General features: G+C 46.0%; 1 protein-coding gene across 7 annotated transcripts in view; it reads left to right on the top strand.

Moving 5' to 3' along the window:
• The window catches only part of LOC310885368 (uncharacterized protein), a 138,819-nt gene that overhangs the window by 80,046 nt on the left and 40,416 nt on the right, over positions 1–18,357 (top strand). For all 7 annotated transcript variants that reach the window (XR_014574750.1, XR_014574751.1, XR_014574752.1 and 4 more), the window contains 28 exons: positions 59–274; positions 641–745; positions 835–979; positions 1,093–1,307; positions 1,391–1,490; positions 2,238–2,404; positions 3,430–3,663; positions 4,091–4,188; positions 4,861–5,038; positions 5,550–5,777; positions 5,986–6,081; positions 6,249–6,422; positions 7,227–7,382; positions 8,181–8,301; positions 8,700–8,914; positions 9,467–9,718; positions 9,799–9,990; positions 11,753–11,902; positions 12,047–12,150; positions 12,647–12,864; positions 14,501–14,721; positions 14,915–15,061; positions 15,746–15,910; positions 16,146–16,297; positions 16,524–16,692; positions 16,944–17,052; positions 17,571–17,716; positions 18,064–18,189. Coding sequence is in view for 1 of the 7 variants with exons in the window: in XM_083808650.1 (XP_083664776.1) it covers positions 59–274; positions 641–745; positions 835–979; positions 1,093–1,307; positions 1,391–1,490; positions 2,238–2,404; positions 3,430–3,663; positions 4,091–4,188; positions 4,861–5,038; positions 5,550–5,777; positions 5,986–6,081; positions 6,249–6,422; positions 7,227–7,382; positions 8,181–8,301; positions 8,700–8,914; positions 9,467–9,718; positions 9,799–9,990; positions 11,753–11,902; positions 12,047–12,150; positions 12,647–12,864; positions 14,501–14,721; positions 14,915–15,061; positions 15,746–15,910; positions 16,146–16,297; positions 16,524–16,692; positions 16,944–17,052; positions 17,571–17,716; positions 18,064–18,189 (4,599 nt within the window). In the remaining 6 variants the exon portion in view is untranslated. The remainder of the gene's footprint in view (positions 1–58; positions 275–640; positions 746–834; positions 980–1,092; positions 1,308–1,390; positions 1,491–2,237; positions 2,405–3,429; positions 3,664–4,090; positions 4,189–4,860; positions 5,039–5,549; positions 5,778–5,985; positions 6,082–6,248; positions 6,423–7,226; positions 7,383–8,180; positions 8,302–8,699; positions 8,915–9,466; positions 9,719–9,798; positions 9,991–11,752; positions 11,903–12,046; positions 12,151–12,646; positions 12,865–14,500; positions 14,722–14,914; positions 15,062–15,745; positions 15,911–16,145; positions 16,298–16,523; positions 16,693–16,943; positions 17,053–17,570; positions 17,717–18,063; positions 18,190–18,357) is intronic.

Raw genomic sequence — 18,357 nt, 5'->3', positions numbered from 1 at the left:
CAGTAGCTAGTACATCTCGGTGATTAATTTACCTTTCTTCCCTCTGTCTTCGCTGCAGGTTATTACTGTGACAACCAGCAAGGGCCAGTTATAGATTTCACCCTTTACCCGTGCCCACAAGGTTTTTACTGCCTGCCAGGGACAAACAGGAGCACTCAGTACAGCTGTCCTGCAGGAACCTTTGGACCAAGGCAAAGACTGAGAACTATCAAGGAATGTCAGAGATGCCCACCAGGAAAATACTGTGAATCCTCTGGACTTGCTGCCCCAACAGGTACATAAAGCATTTAAGTAACTTCAGGCTTCACTTAAGGATGGTTTGAATACGTGCTTACGGAGAAATATGTGTTTAAGTACCTGCCCAGTAATGGAGGCACTGCTTGCAAGGTCTGAGCTAAGTAGAATGCTTTCCTATTTAGGAGCTGTCAGCCTGTCATCTGCTACCAATTCTCCACTCCCCTACGGTTACAAGCAACTTCTCCACTTGATGGCCATTACATCATTTATTTCTAGACCAGCAGTGCCTCTGCACCACACCATAGCAAATGATTGTATTTCAGTATGTATGCTGAAACTTCTATCTTTGTGCCTATTTTTTTAATGCAGTTATGTGGTTTTTGTATGTTGTTCTGTTTTCTAGGAGACTGTGCCGAGGGATTCTGGTGCAAAAGTGGTGCCAAAGTAAGAAATCCTCAAGATGGAAAATCAGGATTTCCTTGTCCACCTGGTCATTATTGTCCAGAAGGTAGGGTGCTTTGCTAAAGCATATTTTTTCTTATTTCATGTAAAGCATGAGGTGGCATTCCCTCACTCTGGTGCCATTCATTTTGCCAGGTGCACCACTTCCCCTAGAGTGCCCTCCTGGCACTTGGTCTGGCAGTGAAGGCAGCAGCAGTTTGCTGGAATGCCAGCCTTGCCCTGGGGGATACTATTGCAATAGCTCTGGACAGAGGGCTCCCACAGGACTCTGCAGCCCGGGGTAAGAGAATAGTGAACATATTCATGTATTCTTCGTAAGGAAAGGTGTTCTACAAGGGATCTTCTTTACCATCTTGAAATAATGACAGTATGCTCCTATACTCACTGCTGCAGGTATTACTGTGTCACCAGGGCCCGGACCCCAACACCCACAGATGGCCTCTCAGGAGCTCCGTGTCCAGTCAATCACTTTTGTCCTCTTGGATCCAGGAGTCCAGCACCATGTCCTGCTGGCTCCTACATGCCACAGACCCACGGAGAGAAGTGCCATGCTTGCCCAGAGGGTGAATACTGTGTCCCTGGGGAGAAGCCAGAGCCATGTCCCCAGGGTGAGTTAGGATTCCCCTTACGTGCCTGGTTTGCTGTAGATTTTCTGAAGGCTGCTAATGCTGACCTGTTCTTTCTTTTCCAGGGCACTTCTGTCCCAAGGGCACAGCTCTTCCAATGGCTTGTCCAGCAGGGTCATATAACCCCTCACAAAGGCAATCCAGCTGCCTCCCCTGTCCTGAAGGGTAAGAGTGAGACCGTGACCTTAGTGTTGCATGTATTAATAAAGGACTGTGGGAAATAATGGTTTATCCCGCCACCCTGGAGCACTGTGCAGTGGAAGAATGACTGACCTTACCACTGAAAAGCACTTAGATCTGACAGGAAACAGGACAATTATTGAATTCTGTTAACAACATTATATAATTGATTGTGGCACCAGGCAAAGTCTTAAACCCAGGTACAACTACTGTGGAAGAGGATTTAGATCAGAAGTCTATTTAAAGCAAGGAAACTATTGGCACCATAAACATCTTTCATGTCTGAAGTAATAAATGGTTCCCTTGGCAACAGGCTGGCATAGCTGTGATACAGGGGAAGAAGGTCTTGTGTATCACCTGATGCTGAGGCTGGCGTTCCCTTAGGGGATTCATCTCCAATTACTAACTGGATTTGACCTTGATTAACTTTTACAAGTTGATGATTCGCAGCCTAGATGTGTTATGACTCAAGTTAAGAAAATTACGTCTCTGTGGCTTTTGCAATTATGCCATCAATTTGGCATACGAGGAAACAACTAAGAATGTAGCAATATACCTAAGTAGGATTCATTTGTGGTCAATACAGCACGGTGCAGCAGCCATATTAGACTAGCTTCTGCCACCATTAAGTCATTATTCAGGTATTTGTGGATAGAATAGTGCTAGAAATTCTTCCCCTTCCCTCCTTTTTTAATTGGAACTCTTTTTTTTTTTTTCTTTTCTTTGGACTAGGTTCTTCTGCCCCAAAAATTCCTCTTCATTTTTGGAGAATGAATGTTCAGCTGGCCACTACTGCCCTACCGGTACTGCTGCTGCCACTCAGTTTCCATGTCCCCAGGGAACTTACAACCCACAAAATGGAAGCAGCCTGTTGTCTCACTGTACCCCCTGTGACCCAGGTAAACAACATGTAAGCGTATCTCAGGGCGGTGACTGGACAGCTTATGAAAATGTATTTTGCATGTTCTTGAGCTTCGCTAGTAGCATGTTCATGGTTCAGTGGATGAATGACAGGCTACAGTGTCCCACACCCAGTGTGTGACGTGGAAATGAAGACAGAGAAATATTCAGCTGCCTGTTGATCCTTAGGGGTTCTAAAGCCATGGCCAGAACTGGAGTTGGAAACACTTGGCAATTGTCTTGCTCCTTTCCTTGGTATGAGTGGAGTCAAGCACTTCAGAGAACAAGCGGAAAACGAGTTAGTCCTTGAATCTAAAATGTATCTTAAAGAGATGTTATATGGAAAAATGTGGGAGAAAGTACTTGTCAGGGAGACTGTCATCTCCATGTTTCCACAGGTACCTTATGTAATGCTTTATAAACTTAAATAAGGTGATCTATGTAAAAGAAACTTAGAAGACAAAATTTCACACTGTGCAGATGTACTCAAGTGAGATGAAAACCAGAAGCAATATGGCCACGACATCATGCCCTGCTAAGAATTAGCTTAAATTACCTTGGGCAAAAGATCTTATAAATTGATTATACTGTCTACAGCTTTTGAAACAGTATTCGTATGCAGCACTGCATTGTTCAATGCAAATATGATTTTAGCATGAGATTTTTGCCACTTTTAAGTTGGGAATCTAGGTGAAGCCCATCAGGTAGGCTGTCTGGTCAGGCGAGAAGGAAGAGAGGTCGGATTATTCTTCTAGTACAGACATCTGATTGGAGAATAGATGATTAATTTAGGCTGCATGCCTAACTTAGAGGTACAAAAAAAGGAAATCTCCTAGTTTTCATTAAGCCTGCTGTCACTAGACATCACCTGCTGGTTGGTTTGTTTTCCTGAATCATCGAAATGAATATCCTTTTGCACTTCACTGTATGTATTTTCATGATTGTGTAGGCATGTTATCTTCTTCTCTGCAGTAGCTTTCTGATGTTTTCTGCCAGTACTGATGCCAATGCATTGCTTTCTCAGGGCACTACTGTGCACTGCCGGGGCAGTCGCACGTTACAGGAGCCTGCTGGGCTGGGTTCTACTGCAGTGGAGGCGCTTCTAGTCCAACACCTACGGATGGGCTCCTGGGGAACACATGCCCCAAAGGAGCTTACTGCCCTGCGGGCACTGCCTTTCCACAGCCATGTCCTTCTGGTTACTACAGCAACTCAACTGGGAATACTGGGATTGCGGACTGTCTCCTCTGCGATGGAGGTACAATACTGAAAGAAAGGACTAGCAAGGTTCCAGCATTTCTAGGGCTCCTGAGAAACTTTGTGATTGTAGAGCAGGTAATCGTGAACAACAGTTGTCTTGGTGAGAGATGTTAAGTAGAGTACAGAATGACTGAATCTGCCACTTTACTATGTAATAGGATACTCATGGTGAGGTGCAAACTTCTGCTACGATCTTCACTTTCCACCCTTTCTCTACGTGCTTTCATGCTCTGAGATGATGCAGAGTGCTGTTTGTTCAGGCATGTAACCTCTGAACTGCAGCTGTTCTCAGTGAAAGCATCTTCAGGAGAATAGAAGTGGGTGACCAAACATGATGGCTGAGTGATTGTTCCCTAGTTACATACTTGCTGTTGTCTGTCTTGCCTGGCCAATGTCATTGTGGTGCTTTTGGGTCCCTTTTTCAGGGTATTTCTGCAATGGGACTGGACTTTTATCTCCAACTGGATTATGTGAAGCTGGATTCTACTGTAGTGGAGGAGCCATTTCTCCTAAACCTCCCAGGGTAAGCTGTGCTTGTGATGTAAATATTGTGAAACGTGGTACCTGAACTGAGCACCATAAGGTCACCTTTTTTCTTTTGCCCTGCCTCAAACTATCTGTTACCTTATTACCATCTGTATCAGGTAAATCTTTTTCATTGATGGTGAAAGTTTTTGTGATCATGAGAGATAGTGAGGGGCTAGAGACAGCAAAATAGACGTGGCCATCTTGCAGCTTTTAAATCTAAGGGCTGACCAAAAATATCTCTATTTTTGCATATTGATGCTGCAGAGCAGCACAGAATGCCATCACGTAAGAATTACAGAGGTCAGCAATGCGTGAGTTTGATTAGAATATTGCGTCTGTCAGCCCTCCTTATAGGCAAAATACACTAAGAATTTTTATAGATGATAACTCAAGAAGACAGTGGGTTTATGCCACAGCTCTCTGCAGCCTATGAACAAAGAGGAAAGGGTGGTGCCAGTTTCCAAATGGCCAGCCCAACGAAATTTGTTGTGTGCAAAATTCAGATCCCTTGTCTTGGAAAAGAATAAGTGTGCAGCCTTAAAGACTAAGTGATGAATGCAGACTTTCGCACTGTTAGAATCTGACATAGTTCTTTTGCAAAGCTGCCCTCTGAGTGTGTAAATGGTATGGAAAGATTTTTTGTAACAATGGTGTTTTTTCATCAAAGATAACAATCACTGGAGGACCATGTCCACCTGGACATTACTGCGTGGTGGGGAGCAGCAGAGCCCAGCCTTGCCCTGCAGGGAGTTATAACCCATCCTGGAGTATGGCACAGTGTTTGGAGTGCCCAGAAGGTTTTTACTGTAAGACTGCTTCCACAAACTACACAGATTGCCCTGCAGGTGGGTCTGATTGCACCTACCCACTCATTCAGGGAAATTTCATTTAAAGGATTAACAGATGCTCTAATAGTGGATTTGTCATTGGACCATGTTGCATGGATCATGAGCCTCTTCCACTGGACAAATCAATGACCTTGGCCAAAACTTACAACCCCTTCGTGATTCAGTTCCTCTGTCTGAATGTGAAAAAAAAAAAGTATAACATAAGTATAACATAGCAGAGATAGTTTTGGCAGTAGACATTTATAACATACTTCGAGATGTTATTAGAAAACTGGTTGCTGTTAAAACTATTGCTAATCCTCAGCACCCATCAGCTTCATTTTATGGTGCTGATGTGCTGAAGGCATCACACACTTGAGATAAATTGCAAGATGGGCCCACCATCATAGCTTGGTTTCAGTCCTTCTCAGAAAGAGATGAAGCGAAAGCTGTGTGTGCAAGCTGGGGGTTCTTCCCAGGCTATTACCAGCATCTGTTAACCTTTATGAAACTCATCTTTTCTTCCTAGGTCACTACTGCCCCAGGAATACAGAATTTGCCTCTCAGTATCCTTGTCCTCCTGGAACCTACAGTGAAGCTTTAAATATCTGGGATGCTTCCAAGTGCCAGCTGTGTCCTCCTGGAAGGGTCTGTTCCAAGCCAGGCCTACAGAGACCAGATGGACTGTGCACACCTGGATGGTTTTGTCCACCTGGATCCATGTCAAGCAAACCGGTGTTTCCTGGAAACCATTCTGGTACAAGGGAGATTGATCAAGTGTGATGATTATTATTGAGGTGGTGGTACTACAGAGTCACTTAAAGAACCCGCCCATTTCAGTATGTCTTGCTTTCTCTTGTTATTTTCCTTAATTCTGTGCTCTAGTTCTGTTCTTCCTGGTCTCTTTAGATGAGATAAAGCACTTGCAATTTTTCTTTCAGCTCAGTCTCTGTTCTTTCCATTAGCAGGCATGGCAGCTCCAGCTTCTAGATCTTTTGGGCAGTGCCAAGCAGGAACCTTTTGTCCTACTGGTTCATACCTTCCTATTCCCTGCCCACCAGGTAGGAGAAACACCCTTGTCCCTGCACAAGTTGTTTTGTTTATTTATTTATCTTACATACTCACTCTCCTTTTGCCAAAACCACTAGGCAATCCCGATCTTGTGATATTAGTATTTCATTTGTGGTGTCTCTCAAATTGAGGGTCTTGCTTCTACCTCCTGCTTCAGGTTTGTACTGTGCAACTGCAGAGCTTGCAGCTCCATCAGGTCCCTGTGAGGCTGGCTTCTACTGCACAGGGGGCTCCACGCTCCCAAACCCTATGGGTGGTACAGTGGGGAACATCTGTCCTCGAGGTCACTTCTGTCCTGCAGGAAGTTCCTCTCCATCTCCCTGTCCCCCAGGTAGGTTTGACAGCAGCTGCTGCATACCAGCATTTCCCTTCCCAGTGCTTTGTGAGCTGCTGAGCTCGTCTGTGGCTGTGCCATTGTTTTGCAGCCCCTTGTTATTTTGCACTGAAGCGTGCCTTTATGTTGCCCAAGGGGCAGCTGCTGTCAGCACGAGAGCTTAGCCTCTAATCCGGTGCTGTTGTATTGGAAGCATCAGCCCTAAATGTGCATTCAGACAGTAATTACACAACAGCCTCAGTCTGTGGCCTTACGTGCTGCTGTGCAGCGGTGGGGGGGAAGCTCATTCCTGAGCCATCCTGAAGGAAAGGTCACACAGCCACGGTGAGCTGAGCACATGTAAGTCTCTGCTGCTCTCCCTGCACAGTGAGAGCTGTCCTCCAACATCACCTTTAATGAGACCGCCAATTAAATTGAATGAGAAAGACTTTCAGATGTTTGTTTCTTTCTTGGTTAAATCTATAGTTACATTAAGCAAGTGACTCTTCTGCTGAGACTAGACCAGAAATAAATGGGAGTTGACCTCAGCCAGCACCCATACCAACCTCTCACAGCCTTTTCTCATAGGAACATTGCCATCTACCTACAGCTGTACACCATTGCCATGTCTCTTACAGGAGTGCAGGATGGTCCCTTTGATTTCCTTCCTAGTCAGCATCTTTTTGGCATCTTACATGAGAGGTGGCTGGGACTAGTGTAGCCGGAAAGCTGATGCATGAAGAGCCTGTACTTCTCTCCATAGCCAATTCCAGCAGGGCTGAGGATGATGGGACAATGTGCTTTTGGTGTCTTTATTTTCAGGCTCCTTCCTGGCTTATCGCGGTGGTCAGACAGCACAGGATTGCCAGGCCTGTTTCCCAGGGTGGTTCTGTTCTCAGCACGGTCAGAGCTCCCCAGAGGGCTTGTGTAAAGAGGGATGGTTTTGCCCAGAGGGCTCTGTATCTGGTCAGCACTCAGGTAGGAATCTTTGGGGTCATTCTTTACCTAAACGAGTTGTGATGGCAAGATTTTAAAATCTACCTCTAGTTAAAATTTCAAGTTATGTTCAAAAATGGCTAGTTAATTAAGTAATAAAAAAATGTTTTCCAAAAATTCTACTCAGTAACACCGATTAAATAGTTGGTAATTGTGCATAAATTTAATAGGAAAATAGGCATTGTTTACTGGGATCTTACCAGGACAAAGAACAAGTTGAACAAATATCTCAAGAGGTATTTATTCCTTGTGACATTTTCAGCTTTGTTGGAAGGAGCTAGGAAGAGAGAAGGTTATATGTGATTGTTGCTTCTCCATTTCATAAAGGTAATGTAGGGATAGGTATAACTCAAATCCTGCCATGTCAAAAGCATACAGGAGCTCTGTGAGAAGGAAGTTAGTGACCATGCAGCAGTGCAGAGAGGCTGCTGCCCCTTCAGCTTTCTGAAAGCTGTTGAGGGCAACGAGTCTGCGCAGGCATTCATTTAAAAGCCCAGCTCAGTGATAAGTGAAGTTTGTGTTCAGAGTGCAGAGCATGGGCCTCACTGCTCAGATCTGTGTTCAGCACAGCTTTTAACAAACCCAGGGTGGCTTTTTGGGGTAGTTTTTTTTGTGTGTTTGTTTCTTTGTTTAATAGATTGATGGATTTTTATAAAGCTTTTATCTTAAACCTTCCAGTTTTAGATTTGTAGTGACGGTTCCTCCAATGACACTGTACAGCTCTCCAGGCCACAAGCAGAGCAGTTATGTTAGACGTATTCCTTTTTTATTTCCTCCTAGACTATCTCTGTCCAGTGGGTCACTATTGCCCCTCTGGCAGCCCTGAGCCCATACCATGTCCCTCTGGGAAATATCAGGACCAGGCTGGTAAAAGCCAGTGTGAAACATGCCCAGCAGGAATGTAAGTGGAACGGATCTGCTTCTTCATCTTGATGCTTTCCTTGGGAATTAGCATGTCATTTCCATCTGCCTTAGGCTGCTCTGTGTGATGCATCATTTGATGCACGTGGCTGTTCTTTTTGTTCCTGTATTTTTATCGCCTTTCCCATTATTATGTCCTTTTCTGTACTTCAGCCTGTGTGAATAGAAGATCTGTCCTGGTAGGTGTGTCTGCCAGGGAAGAAAAAATGGCCCTGACAGGTTGCATCTCAGCTCTCTGTATTATTTCAAGCAATTTGGCTTATCATCTTAGACTACCAGTGTTGTGCAGAAAGGGTTTCTCAGTCCCTTAGAAAAGAGGGAAAGCATGGTCTGTGGCAGTACTTGGATTTTTATTTATTTATTTATTTATTTTGTTAGGTTCTGTGCCCTAAAGGACCACCCAGACAATCTTCAAGAGAACTCCCATGGGATAATCGAACCAACGGACTGTCCAGCAGGATATTACTGCCTCTCAGGCACAAAAGCTGCCAATCAGTACCCGTGCCCAGTGGGGACTTACAGTAACGAGACTGGACTAAGAAGTCAGAGAGACTGCAGACCTTGTCCTGGAGGCATGTTTTGTGCCAGTGCAGGTAGGGATCACGTGTGGATGGCCAATCCTAACTGTGTTGTGTCTAGGAGAGTTAAAAAGTTTCACTGATGAATGAAGCTTCCTTCTGTCTGCAGTTTGTATGACTTTCAAGTAGCGTTTGCTGTGGTCTCTGGGACCCCTTGACTAGAGACTGCTTACAGTCATTACAAAGATTTCTGCCAACCTATCTTCTGTAAGTTTAGTAAAAGAGGCAGGTTAAGGTGGGGTTTGTTTTTGAATAGATTACTAAACGAAAAGACAAGTTGCTTGGATTCTTGGGCTTATTTGTTCTTGATTGTCTCTTAGTGGAGAAATGGGTGCATGATCTTATCAGCCTCTTCTGTAAGGTGATCTAGAAAGCTGTTCAGGCCTTTGGCTCTCTGGTAATCAGTTTTGTTAGAAAATACGGAGACTGTAGATCTAGCTTTTAAATAACAGAGGTAGTCACAGATCAGCAGACTCTGAATGACAAGGCTTGTCTGGTTTCTTTAGTCCAGAAGCTGTGAATTAGGTAACACACTGGTTTATTTGATTTTCTGTTTCTTCTCTTTAGGACTCGTGTCCCCAAGCGGTACTTGTTTGCCTGGGTATTACTGCACTTCAAAGGCGCGTATACCAAACCCAGTCAGTGATGAGACTGGGGGCCTTTGTCCAGCAGGCCATTACTGCCCGCCAGGCAGCAGCAAGCCAGAGCCATGTCCCACTGGCACGTTTTTGCCTCTGTCTGGAATGGTTTACCGTAACGCCTGTCTGCCCTGCCCTGGGGGGAGGTTCTGCCGAGGAGAGGGCCTGACCAGTGTTTCAGGTGTGTGTCACGTGTACCTAACATCTTTTTGGTTTTAATATTGTGCTTAATCCTAATGCCGAAGCTTTTCTTTCTTGCAGGATTGTGTTATGCTGGCTATTTCTGTGATGCTGGGTCCACACAGCCAGATCATAAGCAGTGCCCCCCTGGCTCCTACTGTCCTGAAGGCTCTGAATCCCCAGTCCCTTGTAGTCCTGGGCACTTCAACTCTGACAGTGGAAAATGGCAGACAAGAGACTGCCAGCTCTGCCCTGCTGGGTATTTCTGTAGTGGTGGGTGTCTGCTGGTGTACCTGAGATGTGTGGGTTACACAATGTAAAGTGAGATAAGTACCCTTTACAACTTTATTGCTTACAATATTTTCTTAGGTTAATGAAGGTTTCTGCAGGACGTGCACCAGGTATAAATGCCCTAAGCCATTTCTCTTCCAACATTTCTGTTGGGTTCTCCGTAGCAGTCTCAGCTCACACAGACCACTTTGTGCTATTTTACACCTTCTTTGTTCCTTGGCTCAGACACCCTTTCTAGATGTCTTATATATAGTCAGTGCCTCAGGGAAAGAAAATAGCCAGGCAAACAGGTCCTTGGTACTGGCCAGCAGCCAGGGGCTGTGCTCTGAGACAGCTGCTCCTTCTCAGAGGTTCTCCCAATCTGTCTGTGCAATATGTTTGTTTGAGGTCACTCTGGTAGTTTAAATTCACCCGCCCCTTCCTTGAGACGAAGAGGCTTTTCCTTTGTCAGGCGGGAAACAGAAGCAGTAGAAAAGAAATAGCTCAACTGAGCTTACACAAGTTTATAGCAGAGCTGGAACCACAACTGAGATTTCCAAAATTATGATTGAGCATTTTAATTGGAAGCCCACGTTTTCTGCAGGCATATAATTCAGAATTGACTTTCCTGTCTGCTAAGATGTTTTTTGTCTGAGGCTGAACTTCAGAGAATTCTTGCTTTCTGATGCTTGTTAAAGGTATATGCTGAAGGAGGTTGTTCTCACAGGAGATGAAGGTTTTCTTGTTGTCTTTGATCAGTAAAGGATGGTTAAAGACTTTGCTGTTCTCGTTGTAGGACTGGGAAAAATCACTTCCAAATGACCATGTTCTGTGGGCTACTACTGTCCACCTGGCTACTACTCCCATTCCCTATTGCTGCCCATGAGGCTTTTATTGCCCCACAACATACGCCTTTCCTGTACCATGCGGCAACAGGATCTGTCAGTTACAGGAGAGGAAGGACTTGCACAAACTCTGCCCAGCTGGACTCTTCTGTGAACAGCCTAACAAATGTGAGGGGGCTGTGTGTTGTGACAAAAAGGGATCCCATGTCACTAAGGGCCGAGTCTTCCTCTGAGACTTAGTGGGACAAAAAGGATTTTGAGTGCCGTAGCTTCCTTACTTCTTTTAAGGTTCTGCTAAGTATTACGTGGATTGGACCGTGCAGGCAGCTCCATCAGGTTCTGCCAAGAACGGAAGCCAAAACAGATTTCTAAGACTCTGAGGCTATCGTTGAAAGAGTAAGCTGAAGCCAAATCCTTCTCCTCTCTGCGGGGAAAGAAACTCAATGCCCAGGAAAATACAATGAAGCTATTCCTGTCTGGCAGCTCATGCATGCAACAAGAAACACAAGAAATATAACTGCACAGGCATGGTTCTACTCCCTAGATTGGATTACTCTAATAAAACTTAAGACTGCTCCTTTGTAGACATCTGAATCTGAGCTAGATTTTTGTCCTTCCTCTGTAGTCAGTGGAAAGAAATAGGCACATCTGGGGTGCAATTCATCTTTCTTATTTTAGATGTCTGCCTTAGGGGGAGATGAATCGCACTTGAAGCGCAGTTCCTCTGTAAGTGCTGTTTCTCTCCAATTACTGCAACAGGAATCTGAACAACTACATCAGAATACACATCCTGAATCCCATGTCCTGCGTCTGGCTGAACTAACAGAGGAGGAGGAAGGCTGAATATGTTGATAGGGAACGACATTGCCTGTCATGTCTTGTAATATTTCCTGAGCAAGATGCTCTCCGTTGTGTCGTAGGTTCTGGAGCACGTACTCCTGAGCTGTGCCCTGCTGGGTACTTCTGTCTGCCAGGTACCAACTTCAGTGCACAGTATCCATGTCCGAAGGGAACGTTTGGCCCCAGGGCTGGTGCCACTAGTAGCTCTGACTGCGAGCCCTGCCCAGCAGGTAAGCAGGGACATGGCATGAGGAACTCAGGGGGCACATGTGGAAAAGCTCAGGAAAATGTGTCTTCTCCCTTCAGGTTACTGACTCCTCCACCAGTCTTCTGTGCAGGCCATGTTATGGAGATTGCTTTTCTGTTCGTTTTAGGCATGTATTGCTCAGCACCGGGTCTTTCCCAGCCTTCTGGATTGTGCTACTCAGGTTATCACTGTGCCAGTGGAGCCACCAGCCCAGCGCCCTTCAAACACAGGGTGAGTGAGTGCTGGGCAGCAGCAGAGTAAGGCTAGCTTCCTGGGGACAAGGACTGGACTGTCACAATCTCATAGCTTCTAGCGTAACGTTTTCCAAGTAGTACTGCTCCGTATAGAGTTACTCTTGCCTGCTACTGCTGCCCTTGAGAGCTCCCCAGGTAGCCTAACGTTCTGCTCTTAACATCTGCTGGAACATGTAGCTGCCTGCTAACAACTTCTGGCCAGACCTCCATTTCTGTAGATTGTACTGGAGCGTGCAAAGGTCTCTTCCAAATGATGACAGCAGTGATCAGATAGCCATGGCTCAGCAGCCAACACTTCCAGCAACCTTTTTATGCCAGCTGTGGTCTTCATGTAGTTTCAGGGGCAGAAAGCTTGCAGGACTCAGCTCATACATAACCTTTCCAGAACCTATCCCTGTAGTACTTGGTGCCAAAGTTTGTTTCAATAATATTTTTGCTTTCTTTCTCTGTTTTTTTTTTTTTTTCTTACACAGGTGGAATCTTCTGGCCTTGGTGTGCCTAGTAATGACATCTGTCCCGTCGGGCATTTCTGCCCCACTGGTACAGGGTATCCCCTGCCCTGTCCTCCTGGATCCTTCTCTGCTGTCACGGGCCTGGAGGCAGAAGAGCAGTGCCAGCCCTGCCCAGCAGGACGGTATTGCAGTGGCGCAGGATTGTTTGATCTGGCTCAGATGTCGCTGTGTAACGCAGGGTGCGGTGAGAAAGTCGCTTGTTAGTGGGAAAATACAGCTGAAAGGATTACTGTAGGTTAAAGCAGTCTCTTGTGTGCAAACATTTATACTCAAGATTAATTAAACTGCAAAGACTTTGTTCTTAGCCCTCCAGGTTGTCTATACAGCATCTGCTTGGTGATCTCACTAAATGGCGTCAAAACTATTCCTTCTGCCTCTACATTTGCCTCACATTCTGTCCCAGCCTTATACATGGTCTTTTACTGTTTTCCCCTTAGGTTCAGTTTATTACAGAACCCTTATTTAGTCTCATAATTATACTTGATGAGCATTTGACCTGGGCATCCTTTTCCCTGTTCTGTGTTTTATCTCTTTTCCCACAAGGTGGTGCAATAACCACTGGCAAGCTAGCAGTCCTAGTCTGTGTATCGCAAGCAGAAAAGTGCTGTTAGCAACATTTCTCCGTCTCACGAGTACGCCTTGGAGCAGGAGGCTGCAGAAGCTCGGTTCATTTAATCTGTGAAAGAGAAGCTTAGAAGTGATTTCAGCGTGGTGTAACAGGATTTAGTAGGGAAAGATTTGTGATAGCAGACAGCCCTTCAATCTACTAGAGAAAATCATAACGCAGTTTTAATCTAGCTAGAAGCTGAAGCTAAACCCAGATTAGAAGTAAGGGCTACGTTTGGAAGAACTAAAACAATTAGCCGCAGGAGCAAACTTCCTGGGAAAAAGAGGTATTTACCACATCCTAGTTAAATTTTAAGCCTTCCTAAGAATTCCTTTAACTTTAGGAAGATGTGACAGCCTGGCTGCAACAGTGCTGGGGAAGGTTTTCTGGCCTGGGTTATAATGAACATTATGTGATTATAAACGACCCTTGGCTTACAAAATCTTTGAAGCTCTTGTGCTCCAACTGTACAATTTGTGTTTTGTCCAGGCTGCTTTCCAACACATCTATCATGTAGAATCTGTCAGCTTCATAGCCTGTTACTCAGCCTAGTGTGTCTTGCTTGTGGGGAAGCATGACAGGCAGCTCTGCTGTTCTTTTGCTTAATGCTGTTCCTTTTACACTTGCTCATTGTCTTAAGGACTAGGAATTGTTTCTTCTTTAGAAACTGCACCTGCAGCATACAGTAGGACTATGGATCTCATTTTCTTGTTGCTTAGCTTCTGGAAACCATAATATTTTTTTAATATTTCCTCATCTTTATTTATTGTGAGTATGTGGCAGAGGAGTGGTATAGGAAGAGTCAATGTAGAAATAGATCACATGAAGGCAGAGGCCTACAAGAAGATCGAAGACAAAATGAGACTAAGCAAAAACAGCAGGAACTGAACACTTGGGCCCTGTGTTTTGAAATAAAATAGAAACCTTATTTTTTAAAGTCTTTTTCTTCCAGAACAAGAACACTTTCCAGACAGCTTAGTGGAAAAAAAAAAAAAAAAAAGCTTTTTACTAGGTTTATCAGGTGGGCAGTAATTTACAGCTGCTGGGTTGGGGTAGGAGCAATTGTTGTCCAAACTGAAATAAAATGTATATTTAAAGGGATGTTTCTTAACATGCAGACCTTTGGTTCTTGGTTAGTGCCTCCCACATCTATTATCTATGAACAGCCTGTGAGCCCATTGCTTCAGGACTGAATTCTCTCCTTATAGGTATGTTTGCCTGGAGGGAAGCTCTGCTCCCTGCCCTTTGGATGGGACTCATGGATACAGATGTCCCAGTGGCTTCTACTGTCCTGCTGGCACCGGGGTAGAGCTGCCCTGTGAGCCTGGCATGTTCAGCCCTATGCCTGGGGCGAGTGTCTGCCTCCCCTGCCCAGCTGGTACGGCCTGCAGCCGTGCTGCCACCGTGGAGCCACTCAGCTGCCCCAGAGGTAAGCAGTGCATGTGTGCAGCAAATCCCCTGTCATGCAATCAGAACAATCGTGCAAACATCTTTCTGCCTGACCGTAGCAGTGGTTCACCCCAGGGAATGCCATATTTGACAATAATTAGAGCAAGGTCAGCATTCCCGCTTCTTCCTCCTTTCTTTTCTGAGCAATATTTCATTCATCTCTCGATGCACAGGTTACTATTGTCCAGCAGGGACTGCTGCTCCCCTGCCCTGCCCTGAGGGAACGCTGAACGCCTTGGAGGGGGCCCTGGCCCTCACCGCCTGTAAGCTGTGTCCTGTGGGGAGGTACTGCAGAGGAGATGCTAACTGGGAACCTGATGGTGAGTTTAATAGCAGACCTCCCACACCAGAGGGGTCACAGATTCAGGGCTGAAGGAATCAGAGGAAGTAGAAGTCATAACACAGAGAACAGGGGTAGTACTGGAGGGTGCTCTCATATCCTGTCTGTTCCTATCAGTCATTTCTCTGTTTCGTTCTTTTAATTGAGCATTTGTTTTGGGTGTTCAGTCTCCTCCTGCATTACTTTCCTAGTGTCCCTTAATTTTTCTCTGCTTTCCCTCTTTCCTTGTTCTTAATGCTTTTACTGGTCTTCTTTCTGTCCTATATACCACTCCTCCCTCCCCCACCACTTTCTTGTTTGTTCAGAGTGGTTGTTACTGGGCCAAAATGCAAAGGTGGGACACATGAAGAGAAGAAAAGCAGAACTCTTTTCACAGAAAACAAAATCTGGGGAAGAAGTTAAAGAATTTAGATAATAAAAAATACCAGTTGAGGTCAGTGCAAGTAAAGAGAGGAAGTGATAGATGGCATAGGTAGTGGGGAAGAGAGGAGATGAACCAAAGGTGAACAGTGCAGGGTATCAGCAGGGTGATTACATGGGACAAGGATGGGCTTCAACTTCTCTCCTCTGATTTATCTGCCTACATCTGAGGTTTTGAGGAGGTGCCTCCATCCTCTTCATTGACACCAGTGCCACGGCTACCCCCTCTGTTCTCCCACGGCAGGTCTGTGTTCGGCTGGGTACTACTGTGAGGGGGGAGCCACTGATGCTGTTCCACACGGGACACCTGGGTTCCCCCTCAGCGGGCCCTGCCCGCTTGGGCACTATTGTCCAGAGGGAACTCCCTTCCCAGTCGCCTGCCCGGTTGGGACCCTGAACAACGGCACAGGTGAGTGTGACTTCACCCCCAGGTTTCTCCTGTAGTCCACAGTGATCAGGGTCTTGGTTTCTGGCAGCTGTGGTGCGGGGCTGCCCCTTGGTCACTGCAGGGTATTGATACACTCAGCCAAGCCTGATAATGGCGATGTGTTATCGCTACAAATAGATGCTTATAAAACTGTGACTGTCCTGGAGATGCTTCCATGTCCGCTGTCACTGACCTGGAGTTCTCCTTTCTTCCTCAGGTGGAACCTCTCCAGAGAGCTGTGTGCCGTGCGATCCTGGGTCTTTCTGTGCTAGCCTTGGTTTAAGCTCTCCAACAGGACCTTGTACTGAGGGGTTTTATTGCCCAGCAAACTTCAGCTCTTTCAGCCCCACAGCATTCCTTTGCCCTAAGGTACTGCTGAGTGATGTCTGGGTAGTGAAAGAGATGTGTCTCAGCTCTGGGCAGGAGGTGTGTGTCTTCCACTGCAGCAGAGTATCTTACAGGCCTGTTTGAAATGTTGATTGCATCCACAGGGAGTGTTGCCCCAGGCTTTGCTAATGCTGGGATTCACCCTTCACGCAGACCCCAAGTTTGCCACCGTCTCCATGCAATCCTCTTCCTTCTCTGTCATTGCCAGGGTCACTTCTGCCAGTCAGGGGCAGCCCACCCCACACCGTGCCCTCCTGGGGAATACCAGCCGGCCAGGGGCTCCGCGTCCTGCATTCCATGCCAGAGAGGATTCTACTGCCAGGACCTGGTGGCAGGAGACCCCAGGCGCTGCCCACCGCATTCTTACTGTCCCACAGGTACACTGAAGCTGGCACACTGGCTATGCTGAGGACTCAAAGCTTGCATGCCTCGTTGTGGCCCCAGACTTGTACAGGCCCTGTGTTTGTTTTCCTGTAGGGTAGGCGATGGGGAAGTGACAATCAACAAATCTGACATAGTGCCATCTGCCTTCTTGGGCGTCGTTTGTTACTCATTGATATGGTTCTAGAGTCATGTCAGATCACAGGGGTCTTCCTAATTATTTTTTTTCCTTTGTTCTCCCTTTCAGGCACACGGTTTCCTCAGACCTGTCCTGAAGGCACCTTTACTCCTCCAAATATGACTGGCCTCTGGAATGAGAAGGAATGCCTGCCTTGCGTACCTGGCCACTACTGCAGGTAGTGACCGTTCATTTCAATCTGGTGTTTTTTCACTTTGTCTTAAGCACTTAGGCATCCTTGTTTTGTGCTGATAAGTCAATGCTAAGTTCTTCCCGGTTTCTCTATCTCCTCTCTCTCAAAGAATTAAGTATAAGCCCAGACACAGCTTTTGGGTACAGAGATGTTGGATCTGTGAATTTGGAGAGAGATCTCAAAGCAGTCTGACATTGCCATGATGTAATAAAGGTAAAGGAGCACCTGAAAGAGAGATGTAGGCAGTGTTTGTGAAAAGAGAAAATTATCCAGAAAGTCCAGTCCAGTGGAAAGTCGTCCACAATTTCATGTAAAGCAATTTGCCCACGTTCATGGAACTTGAACTCAAAAGTGCTTGGCTCACTCCAGTCATCTACGTGGTTTTTTAAGTGGCAAAAATGGGTCTGTTTTCTCCCTCTTATCAGTGTAACAACTGCTCTGTTTATGTACCAAGTCATTATCAGCAGGTCTTATATAAATTCTTCCTGTTCTCTCTGCTCCAGGCATGGGCACCTGGAGGGCAAGTGTGCTGCTGGCTACTTCTGCCTTGCTGGGAGCTCGCAGTCTGCTCCACAGGGCCCTGGCTTTTCCTGGCGCTTTCTGTCTGGATGCCGCTGGGGTCAGGTTTGTGCTGGGCTGTGTCCTGCAGGTAAGGGAGACTCTCAGAAGTGTATAAATTGTAGAACAGTGAGTTGTTTCTATTTCTAACTGGGGAGCACCTGTTACCTTGCATGATACTTGCTTAGAAGTTGTCATTGCTCATTAGCGTCCTCTGCTTTTACGTCTTTTGAACATCCTGACCAAATATACCACCTTGAATTTGTGGTGCTAAGCTGCCAGTCCGGAAGAGTCTGAAGGCTGTTGGATTGGCTCTCTATAGGCACAGAATACTAACAGCTGTGTCTTGTTCATCAACAGGAGACTTGCTGAATTCTTTTTTTGCCATTGGAGGGCCTCTGTATTTCACCTGCAACTCTTTCCCATCCATTTTTGTAGGTTTCTATTGCCTGGAGGGCTCTGAGGTGCCCATACCGTGTCCTTCCAATACTATTAGAGATGTTCCAGGGGCTGGGCGGAGAGAAGACTGCCTGCCCTGTCCACCCGGCCACTGGTGCAAAGCAGGTTGGGACTTGGGGGAATGATGAGGGGGAGGGAATGAGAGTTGCTTTTCACAAGAGCTGTACATATCCCTGAATCTGGTCAGCCTAGCTTTGGTATCAGATACTGCACTGTGGGACAGTCCTTGCAGTGGGACACGCTGTCTCTGCTGATGAGTTCTGGAGTCTGTGG

This window comes from Anser anser (genome assembly GCF_964211835.1).
Source record: "Anser anser genome assembly, chromosome: 22".
NCBI lineage: Eukaryota > Metazoa > Chordata > Aves > Anseriformes > Anatidae > Anser > Anser anser.
This window is presented reverse-complemented; position numbering and strand designations above follow the sequence as displayed.